Source organism: Gymnogyps californianus, chromosome 16 (genome assembly GCF_018139145.2).
Source record: "Gymnogyps californianus isolate 813 chromosome 16, ASM1813914v2, whole genome shotgun sequence".
NCBI classification, from domain to species: domain Eukaryota; kingdom Metazoa; phylum Chordata; class Aves; order Accipitriformes; family Cathartidae; genus Gymnogyps; species Gymnogyps californianus.
Window position 1 is genome coordinate 4,852,632 of NC_059486.1, and position 16,530 is coordinate 4,869,161.

General features: G+C 41.7%; 1 protein-coding gene across 1 annotated transcript in view; it reads left to right on the top strand.

Annotated features, from left to right (window-relative positions):
* The window catches only part of SFI1 (SFI1 centrin binding protein), a gene marked incomplete at its 5' end in the record, with an annotated part of 29,872 nt that extends 13,467 nt beyond the window's left edge, over nucleotides 1-16,405 (top strand). The window contains 18 exons of the mRNA XM_050906882.1: nucleotides 3,300-3,381; nucleotides 4,295-4,473; nucleotides 4,701-4,776; nucleotides 5,568-5,663; nucleotides 6,091-6,167; nucleotides 6,840-6,942; nucleotides 7,449-7,545; nucleotides 8,229-8,389; nucleotides 8,825-8,899; nucleotides 9,189-9,263; nucleotides 9,639-9,815; nucleotides 10,686-10,818; nucleotides 11,793-11,886; nucleotides 13,120-13,381; nucleotides 14,080-14,227; nucleotides 15,015-15,138; nucleotides 15,842-15,944; nucleotides 16,298-16,405. Coding sequence (XP_050762839.1) covers nucleotides 3,300-3,381; nucleotides 4,295-4,473; nucleotides 4,701-4,776; nucleotides 5,568-5,663; nucleotides 6,091-6,167; nucleotides 6,840-6,942; nucleotides 7,449-7,545; nucleotides 8,229-8,389; nucleotides 8,825-8,899; nucleotides 9,189-9,263; nucleotides 9,639-9,815; nucleotides 10,686-10,818; nucleotides 11,793-11,886; nucleotides 13,120-13,381; nucleotides 14,080-14,227; nucleotides 15,015-15,138; nucleotides 15,842-15,944; nucleotides 16,298-16,405 — 2,170 coding nt within the window. The remainder of the gene's footprint in view (nucleotides 1-3,299; nucleotides 3,382-4,294; nucleotides 4,474-4,700; nucleotides 4,777-5,567; nucleotides 5,664-6,090; nucleotides 6,168-6,839; nucleotides 6,943-7,448; nucleotides 7,546-8,228; nucleotides 8,390-8,824; nucleotides 8,900-9,188; nucleotides 9,264-9,638; nucleotides 9,816-10,685; nucleotides 10,819-11,792; nucleotides 11,887-13,119; nucleotides 13,382-14,079; nucleotides 14,228-15,014; nucleotides 15,139-15,841; nucleotides 15,945-16,297) is intronic.
* Between the last annotated feature and the right edge of the window lie 125 nt (nucleotides 16,406-16,530).

The window sequence follows — 16,530 nt, forward strand, 5'->3', positions numbered from 1 at the left end:
GTGTTTGTTATGACGAAGTTGAAAGGGTATATATTTGATTCTTATACTTCCTCTGTCTATTGGTTCTTAATGCTGCTTTCAGTTGGTTCAGAAATTGCAGGACGTGCAAATACTCTAAACTTTGTTGCCTTAGAACTTTCTTGATTTTTTTGGGGTGAAGCTTAGCAGGAGAGAATGAGATCCCCACAAGACAGGTCTGTGCTACTCAGTACAGCATGCTGTACTCTACAGTGCTGAGATCCTGGGGCTAGAGTTGAAACTGAAAACGCTTCAACCACAATATTATGGTGTTGCTCTCAAACAAATGAAACCTGTTGAGGTGTCACCATGTTAGTGTATTAGTGCAACGAGCCACATAAGAGTTGCTTGGTTTAAATTAGATGCAGGGTAATAAGGGAAGGAAGGGAAGCTTCATTCTGCGATGCAAGCTTATGTGTGATGTTCTTTATCAGCTTAGCACAGCCTGCATTCAAAAAGCTATTTGATTTTACTACAGCTCAGAGAACTACCTTGTGGCCTAATCAGTATCTTCCACTCAATAAAATTTCTATCTAATTTCTTTTAATCCTCCCAGCAGAGTTTGCTTTAAGTATTACAATTTTCTTGATTAAGAGAGGCTAATACTACAAGAGTGACTGATATACTTGGTACTGAGTTATAGTTGATTCTTGTTTTATTTTCAGGGCATAATTATTGCACAAATCTGTCAAATTGCCTGATGGCTTGGCATCAGGATCACTTTGTTTTTGCTCAGAGGTCACTGAAGAAATAAGAAATATTAATCTGGTTACGTATCTTACAGTCAGTTGCAGTATGTGCAGTTGCATTCAATGTGAAACAAACAAGATGTGCCTGCAAGCTTTAATTTTGCCTCCAAGACCAGTGTGGAACTCATAGGAGAAGAACCTGGACTCAAAATGATGATACTCGTTATGTTTCACAACTGCAGTTGTGCCAAAATAAATCCATTACAACTGCTGGAGTTATTCTAATTTAAGTTTACAATGTGAAATTGAGTGAAATTACTGAGAATCTTTCTTTTTTAGAGGTGCTTGGCATTTCTGTTTTCTGTTAAAGTAAATGGATGCTATGGGTTCTCATCACCTCTTAAAATTCAACCACTAGCCTTTGTCTCAGAGCAATGATATCTTACTACTACTTTTAGTGGCATATTATGGAGGCACAGACATACACAGGAGTTACAAGAGTGTGTACTTGTTCACTGTGGAAACGGGGTGGGGGAATATTGATTGAGAGAGGAAAAAAAAAAGAGTATTTGCCTTTTCTGAGATACCTTAAAGGCCTTGCCTGGGCTTGTATTCTTACCCATGGATTCAGTGCTGACTTTCCAGGTAGAGTTATAATTTATGATGCTATTAAAACCTATTTCCAATTTTCTGTATTAGAATACTAACAAAAAAAAGTTTGCTTTCCTTGGAAAAGGATGTTTGGAAATATGCTCTTACAATGAGTCCCCTCCTGGGACACTTTTTCCTGGGTAAGCTGAGAGAAAAAATTGCGTTTTAACATTGAATCTTCTTTCCTAGTAGACTTGGGCCCTTGCACCTTTCATTGGCAGAGGATGGTCACAGCCTGTGTTCTAGATTCATACCTTTCTGTCATCAGAAGCCTGGCTTCACAGTTGAAAAGCAAGCTGCACAAAGTCTGTTTTGCCTTGGATATTGGCTTCCTTTTGGGGAGATTCACAAATAGGTTTGCAGGGCAGGCTGAATAATGAGGGCAGCTGCATTTCTGCAAGCAATTAAAGAGTTTTTCCAACTGGTGTGAGAGTGCAGCTGTGGTGCATTAGCGTACCCTCTGGAGATAAGGAGAGAGGAAAGGCTCAAAGACTCAGGAGGTTCAGCTTAGTGAAGATGAGCTGCAGCATGCAACTGCTGCAGTGTAACTTATGCCTCTCTCACCAGGGAAGGGATGAACAGATGGTTTGAGGGCTCTCATTGGTTCTGTAGCCATACCTTGATTTCATGTGTCAGGAATGTTTTTGTGTGCAATCTTTTCTTTTTAGAAAGAGTATAAATGAAGTCCTACTTCCTGAACACAAAAGAACAAATTATAAGAAGTGTGTTCCTTGTTCAGAGGTCCGGGGCTGCTTTCCAACCAGACCTAAGTAAAACTTTCATGGCAGCTTGCCAGAACTCAGCTTCCCTGTTGGTCTCAGATGCACATACGTGCTGTCTCACAAGTCAGTGCCCCAATTGCCATGTCTGGTGGTAAGACCTAGGAGATACCCCAGAAGAGCCATCAATTGAGATTTGTGACTGTCTACAGATCAAAGACACTCTTGCTGGCAACTACCAGTACCCTCCAGGAAGACTTACTTAACTCATGTTGTTTACCAGCCTATAAACTTGTAATGAGCTGTAACAGCTACCTACCAAAAATTACCTGGTAAGAATCCAAAATATCTTTCAGGCCTCTTTAGAGAAGAGCTGAGACTTGCTGACAATCTAATTAGTATGCCCACATGACTCAGTTCTGGAAATAACTGATGTAGTTTGAACTGTGTGCTATTTCCACTAGGCTGTAGCTCAGACTTCTGGACTAGGATGCTTCTACCATATGCTTGTTCTGTGAGAGTTGTATAGTGCTCAATCATGAATATATATTAGTTGTATTTTTGGGATACTATTCGATAATGATTCTTGTGCATCCCTAGGGAGGAGGCAGACTAGCAAGTATTATTTTCATCTAGAGAGAAAGAAGCTTTGATAATGAGGGCAACTAACCTGACCTTGTTCATAAAAGAAGGCTTTGGTAGAATCCCTTCAGTGTTGAGATCAGACCACGCTGCTCTTTAACTTTTTTCAAGTCCTATTACAATGTTTGTTTGGTTTGTTTTCTTTTTAAATAAAAAAAGTAGAGTAGGATTTTCAAAATATTTCCAAGGGAGGAGGGAGTGGACTATATTTACAGTGGAGAAGAAATAAAAGGTTATTATATAATCTTTGTGTGTGTTTATAAATAAAATTAATTGGTCAGAAGTCAGAACAATCTTTTGAATGATCTGAATGAAAGCAGGGAGTTCTGATAACTTCAGAAAATTCATTAATCTTGTCTCATGTATTCGGGGTAAGATTTCAGGGGACAAGTGGTCTGTTTTTTAACCCAGAGAGTAATGAGGACATATAGCTGCCTGATTTCCAAAGAAGGCTTGCATGATTTGAAAAATCAAGTAACTGTTTAAGTTGTAGATGGATTGGTCTTTTGACGTTCATAAAATCAATGTCTTTTCTGAAGGAATTCTCTCCTGTGCTGATATTCTCCCTTTTTGCTTGCAGGAGGATGTTGATGAGACAGGTATTTGACACGTGGCTGCTGAACGCCTGCAAGCAGCAAGAATACCGAATGGGAGAGAAGAGGGTAAATGTAACTCTCTTACCTGGCCTTGCTTAGGAAATAGAGGGGATGATTTCTTAGTCACTGTCTGTGAACATGAGTTAGCATGAGATGGACTTGGGTGTTGTAAATTCCCTTTTCCCTGGTGGGGGATCAAGTCAGGGGAAACAGATTACAACCAATATTTACTAATCACCTTTTTTACGTTAAGCTGTTTATTAATAATAGACTCAACCTGTTGTTATTAAAGGATAACTATTCATACAGTTCATTCACTTATTCCCTCACCCAGTAAATATGTGTGTGCTCTCTCTCTCTCACGCTCTGTTTCATAGTTACCTGGTTGAAGCAATAATAGTAATAAAGAGTCAACCCCAACCTATTTAAGAAGTGCAGGGTTGCACTGACAAACTAGTTGCTTCTGGGTAGGTGTCCATAAAGTCCCTTAAGGGGTACTTCATTTCCTAAGATGTATATATAAACCTGTAGTCTTTATATATAGCAGCCACTGCCGCTTGTATGTGGTCTGAGTTACACAACTCATAGTTGATGGTAGCATGTGTGGGTGGCCTTGTGCAGATATGGCTGACTCTTGGTGTTCTGAGATTATCAGTTCTTGCAAATTCAATAGGACTGGTTTCTGGAGCTTATCGGTTCTTGGGAGTCTTTCACTTGCTACTTATCAGCTTGTATTTTTCCTGTCTTTGGCCCGCTGTTTTCTGGTAACAGTTTCTCCATCCACATGCGTATAGGCACCTGTAGAACACGTTCACATAAACTCGCAGCAAAGGGGCTTTGACGTGTCCATTGCTGTTCAACATGAAAAGAGGAAAACAAACATTGGACAGCTCTGTGCATGTCATATTTAAGGAATTGTCTTCTGTTGTTTGTAACTGGCCTGTGTCATGAATTCATTGCCACCTTCTTTCCATTATAGGCTGTACTTCACTTTGAAAGGCAACTATTGCGTTGTTTCTGGTGCTTCTGGTGTAGAAGAACAGCTGCATGTCTGGAGGAGCGAGAGGGCTTGGTTCGTGCAAGAGATCACTACAGTAACCTGCTGCTGCTAAAGGCTTTCTGTCTGTGGAAGCAAAATACTCAGGAGAGAAAAAGAGAGTAAGAAATTTTTTTTAAAAGGGAGAATTATTTGGTGGCCTACTTCTGACAAAGCAGCATTTAATTCACAATGATTCTGACTCCTTATTTGTGCTTTGGAATCTACTAGTTTGTGTTTCAGTAAATGACTTACTGAAAATAGCAAGTGTGGATTCAAGTCTGTGCTAGAGGGGTTCAGTAACATGGATTGCATTGTAGGAGAAATAATTGAATTATTTTTCTTATAGGAGGCTCAAGGAGATGCAAGCCTTAAGATTTCACTGTTCAAACTGCCTGCAGCAGACTTGGAACAAGTGGAGGGAGGTGAGAGAGTTAACAGATGGGGAAGAGCTTGAATCCTTTTTGTTATGTTCAGATTGCTTGTACCCATATGGCTAGAAATTAAATTGTTTATTTTAAATACTAGTCCTTCCTAAGCTCTCCTCCCTTTCCAGGTGGATAAAACCAGTTCAGTGTGGGCAGAACAGGAATTGTGTAGGGAGCAGAGGGAGTTCTTTGACTTCTTGTTCACTTGTCTAGGTATAGTGAGAATGGGACTAAAGTTTAGGAGATTTACCTGGGAATGTAACCAGAGTTAGTGTGATGAAATTGTCCCTAGCCAGTACTGTGTATGTCCTTCTCAAAGCTTTACTTAAGTTAGAAGTTTGCAGTAAGGCCATAGTGTATGGTCTGTAGTTGTGTACTGGTCATAGCAGGCCCTATCAGATGGCACTTCACTTTTATGCTGGGCCTTTTCCTTACCATGATGTGATGTACCAAATGTGCCTTGCAGCACGTCTCGAAGCTATGAGAAATTTTAGACGTTAGTCTGTTGGTCCAGAACTGTTAACTTGAGTGAATTGCATCAGTCTTCAAGAAGATTCCTAAAAAGGGCAGGGAAAAAAGCCTCAGCTAGGCTTTTTGGAGGAATAGCAGAGCGCAGCACCAGTTTGAGTGAAAACCTGTTACAGCAAGATAAAGGATTGATGTTTCCCCAGAGGCTGGGAATGGTCCTTTTCCCTCTGCTCTCTGCCATTGCCTGTTTTCCCTCCATCATGTGTATATGGTGGTGTTGGTTTTTTTTTTTTTTTTTCCTTCCCCCCCCCTCCTTATAGTACGTGGGACATCAGCGTGAGAAATGGAGGAAGCTGGTGCAAGCAGACAAGCACTATCAGTACACATTACTGGGCAAGACCTTGGCAGCCTGGAAGGTAGGAGGGAACATCCTTTTCTTTGAGGGACTTGTCTGTGTGTGCTTCAGTGTTTCAGTGAGAACTGAAGAGCTGCCATGCTGTTTCACTCTAGGCGCTTGCACACCAAGTGTGCAAGGTAGAATGGAGGCTATTGTAGGTAGGGTTGTATATGCTCTAGCATTGCTTTTTGGAGCAAAAGAACCAATGTAATCTTGTGGCTTTGGTGAAGGGTATAAAATAGCTAGCATTAACTAGTGTGTAATGACTGTTCATCTTGGAAAAGCAGCATTCAATTTCAGTGGCTGTAACCTCTTTTTTTTTTTTCCCCTATACTCTACTGCCGCTACTACTCTCCTAAGCTGCTGCTAAGAGTTTCTAGATGTCTCCTCTCCTCAGAGATGTTGGCGGTTGAGGGAAATTTTACCTTTCATTGCTTTTCTTGCAGAGTTACCAACATAACATACAGTGCATTCTATACCAAGTAGCTGAAAAGGAGAAACAGCACACTAGACTACTATTGCGGTAAGCCTATGTTTCCTTGTGCAGCATATGACAGAAGTGACTGCACTGCAGTCAAATTACTCTTTCTTTCACTGCCACCTTTGTAAAGTTTTTAGTGTTCGGTGCTGGGAATTGACTTCGCCGTGCATTGCTATTTCTGTGCAGGTCATCTAGCTAAAAGAAGTCAACCTCTTCCTGGATTGCCATCTGTTTTGTTTTAACTTTTTTTTTATCTCTGTTTACTCCCATGAGATAATATATATATAATATATATATTTCCCTGCAGTGCATGGATTCTGACTGCTATGATATTAAAGCAGCCTGGAAGATGTAGAGGCTGTCTTGCGTTATAGTGAGGAGGGCGATTAAAGATAATATCACTTTGTATTGGTTGTAGTTGCTTTAGTTTTAACTACCTCATTTGTTTTAATGCTATACAACTTGAGTCACTTGCAGAGCCTGATTGACTCAACTTAAGATGCTAGATTTAAGGGTGTGTTCTGTTTTTGCACTGCCTTCTCTTCAGCAGAGACCTGAATGGGCAGAAGTTGATTTGCAAGACTGAGTTTATAGAGGCAGCTGGTTTTGGTTCCCCTGTAAGTGCGAAGGTGCCAAATGAACAACTGAGAATCATTCTTAATGGTTTTTGTTGGGTTTTTTTATTTTTTTTTTATATATATATTTTGCCTTCAGACAGCTTCTGTGTACATGGAGAGAAAATGTCCTTGCTCTTATACGTGAAGCCAAGGCAACTACTCGGGCAGATGAGCACTACAGAAGGGCAGTCCTGTCAAAGGTAGGGTCTGTATAGCAGATACAAAGGTCTAAGTACAGATGCTAGTTCAGGCAGGGGTCAGGTAATGCAATTAGAAGGACCAAAACCTTTTATCTAAGAGCCACTACTAAGAAAGGTCTAAAAAGTGGGAGTCCCATCTTATTTTTACAGGCATTTCTGCAACTTGTCTCTGAGTGAGCTCATGGTTTTTCTTCTTCATTTCTTTTTCTCCATTCCCTAGAAGAAAGGGAAAACCAGTAGTATGATACAGCATAGTAGTATTACCAGGGGCGGCGGGGCGCAGCAGACAGACAGAAAAGAAGAATGCCTTGAAAAACGCCAAGGGGACCCTCTGAAATACTGCTGTATTTAATTTGTAGGAAATTTGCACTGTCGTGCTGAGCCTTACGTGAAAAATGAGGTGGAAATGGTTATGGTGCCAGCAATGTGGAGTACATTGCTTCCTCTTCCAAAGAACATTGCAGTGTCAGTCTGTATCCTGTCTCTTGTTTGCATTACATCTTTAGGTGTTGCTACAGTGGAGATACACTGCCTTGCTACAAGTGTGTTGCCGTCAGCAGAAGGTGACAGCTGTGATGGAGGCCAGAAAACATTTGGATATAGGTGAGCTGATGGAGATATTAAACTCTCGAAAGACTTAGTTATCTGTGTACGATCCTTGGAAAGACATGGCTTAGTAGGGCAGTCTTTTGTGTCATCTGTGCAGATGAAATGACTGGATGGTCTATTAAGCCTACAAAGGACGTCCCCACAGAATGGGGAATGACTTGGGACTCCAGTGATCTGTTGAAGGCTGCTTATGTGACTTTTGCTTCTCTGTGGGTTCCTTATCTGTGTAAGGGATGGTAACACTTCCTTCCTCAAAGGAATTTTCCATTACTAATTTTGAGAAGTTCAGACGTGTCTGTTTGGAGGGCAGTGTAAGTAATCTTATCAATTACTGCTTCAGTATTTCTCTAGTAATTAATACAGAAAGGCGCTCAAACTCTGCAAGCATTTTCATGGTAGCAGCCATGTTCATGAGGACTCTGAAGCACAAAGGGCAAATGATTTCCTAAAGATTATAAAGAATGTCAATGGCAGCAGGGAAGACTTGCAAGTCACGGCTCACTGTCTGTTACCTGAAGTGTTTCACAATCCTTCTTCCTAGTGCTGGGTACTGTCAGTGCTGAGTATTGTCAGTGTTAAATATTGCTAAAACAGTCCAGAAGAGTAGCTGATCACTTGATACTCTGAGATTAATAGTCTCCTTTTGGTACATTAGTTAATTTATCTTCTCCTAACAGTGCGTTTACAGACCCTGTTTCTTCACTGGAAGGAATTAACTAGGGAGTCTCTGATGCTGAGGGCTCAGCAGCACAGGGCAGTACAGCACCACCAGCAGCACCTACTCCAGAAGTACCTGGTGAAATGGAAGAAATATCATCAGCGGTGCCTTGGGAAAATGGTGAGAAGGATCAGCAACCTCCCCAGCCAGTGACCCAGGGTGGGAAGTTACAGGTGTGGAGGAGCAGGCCATGTCCCCTGGTGAAGGGAATGGTAGTCTTGGCTGAGGAGGAGCATGACAGCCTTGTGCATTGAGGAGGAAGGAACATGCCTGTGTTTTGCCTGAAGAAGCTTTGATAGAACTAATAGATTTAACAAGAGATGATAAGCTGGGCTTGCCACGTGTGGGATCATTTACTGTTAATGAAGTCCTTGCTGGGATCATAAATATTTGCAAATGGGGTTATACCGTAGGGCACTTAAATATTGAGGGTGGCCCCAACAGAACAAAGGGAGGGTGGTAAAGGCTGTTTGGTACCTGTTCTGCTCTAGTAGCATTTGGCTCGGATAAGTGGGGTTTGTCTGCAAGTGACTCACTGTTTTGGTTGCCTTACAGCTACTACAGAGACAGGGAGATCAGCTAATGACTCGTAGACTTTGCTCTGCTTCCTTCTCTTGCTGGAAGGCACAGGTAAGGAATTCTCCCCTGGGTAGGTATCTAGGTCCTTGCTGATCCTTATCCCTTCTTCTCCTTCATATTCCATTTACACATGAGGACCACAAAAATTTATTTAAACATTTTCTGGATTTTTCGGTCCACTAGCACAAGAGACACCTTGCCATATACTGGGTGAACTGAGTAGGTTATTCTGCTATGGCTCTACCAGCACTTCCTGTTTGGTTGATGCTCTGGCTAGCGTTTCTGGTGTGGGATATGTAAACTCCTAACCTGGTTGCTGTGCAATTTTTTCCCCCGATAGCTGTTGCAGCAGCGATGGGAAAAGTGGAAGACAGTGCAAGCATTGTGGCACTGGTCCCTTTCATTGCAGAGAAAGGTAAGGGTGTGTGGGGGTCAGGGGCAGACAAGTGAATTTGCAGATGTGCAGATCATTGCAGATTTGACTGCAGTCAGCAGAGTGCACGTTGAATATCTGTTTCCTTTCATCTTTGGGGTGCTATATGATATTTTAGGATGCTGGAAAACTGTCCCTAAATCCTCTTATGTGATTAAAAAATTTGCACGTTTTTCCCCATCCAGCCTCAGCTGACTTAAATCCCTGTCCCTTTGTCCTTGTGGTAGTGTCCTGCTTTTGCTGTAGCTCTGCCTATTACTATCCAGTGGAAGGGAAAGTGTTCCTGTCTGCAGGGGGAGTCCCTGGCCTGGAACCTGTCTTTATAACACTTGCAGCTATCTGTTGTTCATGTTGTAGGTATTTGATGCTTGGCTCAAATTTGCCAAGGGGCAACAGCAGAAGAAAGATCACATTGAAAAAGCCACAGGAGTTTACCACACGACTCTTCTGAGAGAAGGTGTAACCCGGGTCTTGAGATACACCGCTGGCATGAAACAGTTGGGGGGACAGCTCCAAGCCCAGTGCCAGCTGAAGGTGAAAGAGACAAGTGATTGCTTGGATACATCCAGGACTGGTCTGCTCTGATCTACTCTGTGTGTGTGTGTGTGTGTGTGTGTATGTATGTATGTATCTTGGAGCCCTACATCTCAGCTCTTGTTTGGATCTGACATACACTTTTGCCTGTGGTTCAAAGCAAAACACCCTGCCCTTTCCTTCAGCTGAGACTAGAGCACTTCAGACTTGTGTTGCTAATTGGGAACCTTTCTTAATGAAGCTATTTCAAAACTGGCCAATTCCTACCATAGACAATATTGCTGGATGGAACCTTTGCATGTGGCTAGGGTCTGGTCTCTAAATTCTGTACTAGAATGAAGCATTAGAGGCTGTGTCTAATCCTGTCTTAGCCTTAGCACCACTTACACCTTCAAATGGGGGCTTGTGTCGCTTCTGCCTTCGAGTATCAGCCCAGCCCTGTGTGTGGAAAGGAAGATAGGGATGCCTGTTTTGATTGCTCTCTTCCTGCTCCTGGGCAGCTTTCGCAGCTCATTTCTGGGTTTTCAAGATACTAGTTGTTCTGTTTGCTAATGTGCAGCCTGCCTCATTGCAGAAGTACCCAGTTAATTCTCCTTATCCAAATGTTACCACAGTGGACCTGCTAATTTAGCTTAGAGAGCTGGTATGGCTGTAAGGTCATCAGAAATCTCAGTTCCTTTCTGCGGTGTTCTTCTCCCTGGGTGGTGTGGTGTTGCTTCCTGCCTCAGCCATCAAATGCTCTACTATTCTTTGTGTTGGCAGGCAGCCTACAATTGTCACCAGTCAGTGTATCGTTGTGCCATGCTGTGGAAACAGAAGGCTCTCTCCAAGAAATTAAATAAGCCTTGTTCTTTTCTGCCACCTCTGAAGAAGCAAGTGACATTTGAAATGCCTGATGTTAGCCCTGAGACAAGAAGACATTCAGCAGAGGAAGAGCCATGGCCTTCAAAATGCAGTCGTCTACCATTTCACCTTGCTGATGGGGACTCAATTCTCAGTGATCTGTGAGTGTAAAGTTCTACTCCCTCCTGCGTTTCTCTGGCATGTATGTAGTTTTGCATATATGTAGTCTATCTGTCTGTGTCCCTCTCATTTTTGTAGTTCCAAGTTTTCACACCGATGGCTGTTAGTTCCATGCAGTTTCCCTAATTCTTTCTCTGACCCTGCATCATACAGCTGATGTTGCAGAGTTATACAAGAGCTGCTGCATAACGCATACATCAGCCCACAAATAATGAAAGAAGTTGTGACTTTATACTTTATACCAGCAACAGGTAGAATCAGCTCAGCTATATACTTTCCACTATGCATTTCTCAATATACAACTATGAATTCATGGAGCATTGGTCATTTGTCACAGGAACAGTTACACAGAGAAACATTTGAAAGATGTATGTGATGGGACTTTTACCATCGTGAGAGCTTATCTTGCCCGAGTGACCTAGAGCTGTCACTGAAGCTCTTCTTTTTTTTTTCCACTGAAGTCATGTATAGGGTCTGATGAAATGATAAACATCAAGAACCTGGCTGTGCAGAAACTGAACTTTCTTCTTGACCCTTTCTTTCCCCTGGGGAAGCTATTCCTTAAAAAATTCTTACTGATCATGGGGCAATTGCAAGGAAGAATCTTCCATGAAGCTTCTCAGTCCAGGACAGGAGCCTTACAGGGGAATAAGGTTGAAAGCTTCACATTTCTTTAAGCTAGTATATGCTGCCAAAAGAATTAGTTCTGCCTTGTTCAGTTCTGTCCCTTCCACCACTCCTTGTGTTGGCACAGTCATTCATACGGTGAACCAGATTGCAACATTAATAAAAGTCGAAATTTAATCTTCAAAAATTATTATTGCATGGAAGGGGAAGGTTGCAGAGCAGGGATGAATGATGGAATAGGACTGTTTCTTTAGCTGCAATGCCAGCTTATGCCAATTTAAAATAATGATGAATCTGGGGCATTATTGGTTCTGTTTGTTCTTTTCATAAATGCTATTCGACGAGCAAGGTTACCACGAAGGCCTGACTTCCTTCTGGAATCTCTAGAAAGCAACGAACTGCTGGGACCTCCTTTTACTAGGTAGAAAATCTGTTTTTAAAAGTAAAGAAAAAGAGGGTGACTTAACAGTGGCCCTTATGCTATGCTTATCCCCTCAAATCCCCTTACCTTCATAATACAGAACATTCAGTAATTATGGGACTGTGTATTGCTCTATACTATCAGAAGGCCATGGTGACCTTAAAAACTTCAGGGTTCTTATATGAAGCAGACAAGAATAATGGAACTTACAAGTTAATTAAATAGCAATCAAGGCCTTTGGTTTCATTAGTGAGAGATTTTGAGGGAAAGATAAGGCACATCACTTTTTTCCAAAATTAATGGGCTTAGTTAATAAGTACAGTTTCCTTTTCTGTCAGTCTTGCCACATAAACTTGGAAGTTTGAGTTGTGCAGGATGCTTTTTGGCTCATAGATCATATTTGCTCCACAACAGGTTTGGGTCTGGATTTAACTAATCTACTGGGGAATCATTAATGATTCTGGTAATGCAGAGCCAGAACTGTGTATTTCTCTCTGTCTTGGATGAATCAACTTTGCTGCTCTAAAAGGAGCTACATTTATATTTTTACTTTCCCCAAAAGGTCTATGCTGCTGAAATTGTTCAACTAAGCAGTGATTTCACTGTCTTGAGTGTTCTGCACTTGTTTTAGTTATGGTATCACTTCTTAGCCCTGAAAGTGAGGGAGCTGAAACTGCTCTTGCTATAGAAGCTGAAATTGCTTTTAAGCAGATGTTTAGATGGTTTTTTAGATGGTTTTTTTTAGATGTTTTTTTAGATTTTTTTTTTAGATGTTTTCACTTTTCTTGTGAAACTGTTCTGTAATTAGCTTTAGAGAAGGGAAATATTTATCACTTTCCTGTCAAAAGCTATCTGAGATTGCTGCTTCTGCTCCCCTCTTTCTCTTGTCCCCAAACCAAAATAAGGCAGGATTTTGTTAATGGGTTGAATTCACAGCTCTAAAGAAATTGTTTCAGCCTGGATTAATGTGGAGAATTTGGAGCAGGGCAGGTAGGAGTAATGGAAACCTTAACTGCTTTGCTGCTTTTTTTTGTTTGTTTTTTAAACCATTGTGGTGGGGGGTTTTGGGGTTTTTTTGTTTGTTTGTTTTTTAATTGAGGTTTCCCCTACATAGTAAAGCAGCTAACTGGAAAGCTGTATGCAAGGGAATAACAAGATTCTCCCTTTTTGCACTGACTGCAAAGGACAAGACCAACAGGTTGCAATAGGGACCTCATCCTTCTTCCTTTACAGACCAGAGGCACCCTTTCAGCAAACATCTGTGAACAAATGTTCTGTGCAAACTGGGAACTTAATGCTAACACCTCAAGTGGAAGAAAGTACCTGTAAATGTCTATCTCAAATGGGCAATACCGCTCGTTCCTGTCCATCTCTCATACATGCTGCTCTCCCGTCTGTACCACTGTGGACAAATGATGTGCACCGTGCTGTTCAGAGGCCAGAGCTGTGGTCTCCTTCATCTTTCATGCGCCGAAAGAAAGCTGGAGCAGAAATGGTGAGTGCATTGCTGAAGGAAAAATTAGTGTGCTTACTGGGCTGCTGTCAACATGCATGCTGCTTATTGCTGGTTTTTCCCATGGCTCCTCTGGACTGCCCATCTGGTTGTTGAGCTACTCTTTTCTTGTTCTAGCTGTCAACTTTAAAAGCTGACCAAATTAACTGCCTCTGAATGCCCAAGAACTGTTTACCACCAGTCTGAAGCAGTACTTCACTAGCCGACCAATCCACATGTGTGTTTACTGTAATTCATGCCTTTTTTCCTGGTCTTATGTCCTTCCTAGCCAGATGCTTTTCCTAGCAATTGACTTGAGAGTGCTGCTCCTTCAAAGAGTTCAGAGCAGTTAGTTTGCCAACCAGATTACAGGGATTTAAGAGTAACTCAGTTTAGGAGCAGTTGGCTATGGCTGAGAGTCTCAAAAGTTGAAATTCACTTTACCTGCAAGTGGGTGCTTGCATTTTAAATTCCTGTGTTCCACACAGAATGGTAGGTGTTGATGAGATATCTCCATGCTAGAAATGAAAGAGCCCATTTTTTAAGCTCTGCTTCTTCTGTGGTATTTCATGAGAGGGGCTCAGCAACTACAGGAGGTGTCTGAGTGGGAGGAGGGCTTAGTAGCTCAGGTGCATCCTACTTGTAGGGCTTACTCAAGAAAACCTTTTGAGGGAAAAACCAGTATCATTCTGACCTTGTAGAGAGGAGGTCAGCCTGTGAGTGGTCACAAAGGAGCCCATTCCCAAGACTCTCAACAGGACTCTGTGGAGAAGAAGTTGCGACCAAACTTGCAGCCACATTTGCTGTCACCTGAAGACTTGGTGGGAAAACGGAGTCACCAAACTGCAGGTAGGTCCTCAGATCTAAACTGTAGCAGTTGTGTGTCCTCCTCCAATATATGCAAGACTGCAAGTGAACTCCACAAAATGTAAGGGAGACAAGGCAGTCTTGTATGCCTGCATCAGGAGGTAAAGAATATCAGTCATTCCTTTTCAGGATGGTAATACAGTTCTGTAGATTCTGCTGAATCAGGGGGCTAAAGTCCTGTTCTAGGGATTGAAGGATGGCAACTGCTAGGAGTCGGCTTCTTTGAGCAAGAACGTGCTCAAGTGCTGGGGCATTCATGTATGCAAGGCTGACTGTACAGCAGATCGCTTCAGGAGGGAAGAATTCACCCAATAAGGTTCTCTAAGTTTTCCCCGTACTTACAGTATGGTTGTAAAGGGGACGGATAGTGTCTAAGCACCTTTCAGTGTAGTGTTTTTAATGACATAAGGGCATGAAATTTGTGTTCCACAGGACTAGACTTACTACTTAGTTCTAGAGCAGATGTAAAACACTAAATCATGAATAGGCCAAAACAGCATTTGTAGTACTAAACCATTCGCTAGAGCATTTATCTTTTTTTGTATGTTTAAACTGAGTCTTCAGAGCTTGTAATGCGGTCAGGACTCCTGCCTTCTCACTGCACCTGATCTTTTGGGTGAATAGGTACATGTCACAAGGTGAGAAAACATGTGAAAAGGACTCGGGAGGCTTCCATGTTTCCTATCTACTAACCTGACTTTTCTTGATAAGAAGAAACAGCAGAAGTCTGCTCTACTTCCATTGCTTGTGCCTTCTATCTTCCATTCAGCTGAAGGGAAAGAAAGGGAGCATGGTTCCAGAGAAGAAATGGCGTTACAGAGAAGGCTGGAAGTTGAACTCCGACACATCCAACAGCAGATGCAGTACTACTTCAGCAGGAAGCAAGAACTTAAGTATGTTGCAAAGCCCCTTTAGCCAGCCTTTCTTCATGCTGTCAACTCAATATTGCGTTTTTTGTATGTATCTACTTTGAAAATAACCAGTCTGTTCACAGCAGAACTGTGAATGAAACAGAAAAGTTCTAGAGATTTTTATTTTCTCCTTTTAAGAGTTCACTCCAGGTGGGGGAGAGTACACGTGCAACTTCTTTTGTAGTCACCAAGTGGTTTAATTATACCTTTGGCAGCTATTGGAGAAAGCATGACAAAGGTATCATTGGGTGTAATCTGAAGGCAGTACAAATGAACTTGGCAGAGCAGCTGAAATCTAGCTTTTAATTCTTTCATCATGACGAGTGAAGACTTAGCTTTTCCAACTGTCAATTAAAAAAAAATATGGCTGGTGTTTGACAACTTCTCTACAAGAACACATTTACAAAAAAGCTTAAAAGAAAATGGGGCTTGGAGGGGATTCAACTGTCAGGAAAGGAAGAAGTCAGGAACTAGGAGTAGGAAATGGAGACAACAGTTTTCAGACAGATTTCTCTGCTTTCCAGCATCCTTCCTTTTTTTTTTTTTCTTTTTTTAAAGACTTTTACCATTCACTGTTTTGAGACAAAAAAATGGGGCTTATTGCAAATATCAATTGCAAGTCTAAATTGGCTTAGGCTGTTGAGCTCCTAATTGGGATAAGAATCCTTCTAATCCTTTTTATCAGGTCCTGTCAGCAGCAGGCACAGATTCTACAGAAGTGGCTAGAAATGAGCATGCAACCAGAGGACCAAGATGGTGTACAAGGAGTTCAGGAAGAATTGGATCAGGTGTGTAAATAACAAAGAAATTGAAGTTACTTAAATGATTATCAGTATGCTATGAACTTAGCCAGTCTCAATTTTTTTTCTGTGATTTCTCAGGACAGGGTAGCTACACTACAATGACTGCATCTGCATTGCTCTCAGTCCCCAAGTTCATACAGCTGCGTGTGTGGGTACTGCACTGTTACCTCTAAAGCTAGCCAGTACTTGGCTGTTCCTGAGTGACACAATCCTGTCACTTAATGGTTCTTAAGCGAGATAATATAAAGGCTGCTAGAGCTCATTCACTCTTCCTCTGTCAAAAAGACTAAATGCTGTCTTGCTGTACAAACAGTTTATGCAATTGTCTTCACTTTCAGTTGCAGGTGAGGATCAACACTCTCACCAAAGCACAACTAGAAGAGAGACATCATGTGCAGAACCTGGTTGCCCGCCTGCATGATATCCAGATTGCTCTGGATATATAATGCATCTGAACCAATTTCCTGGCTCACGGGTAGGACTTTTTGTCCCTTTCATAGCCAGGGAGGATGGAAGAGATGTATACATTCTCTTAGTCTATGTATGGTGTTTTTATTTTATAAATTAACTT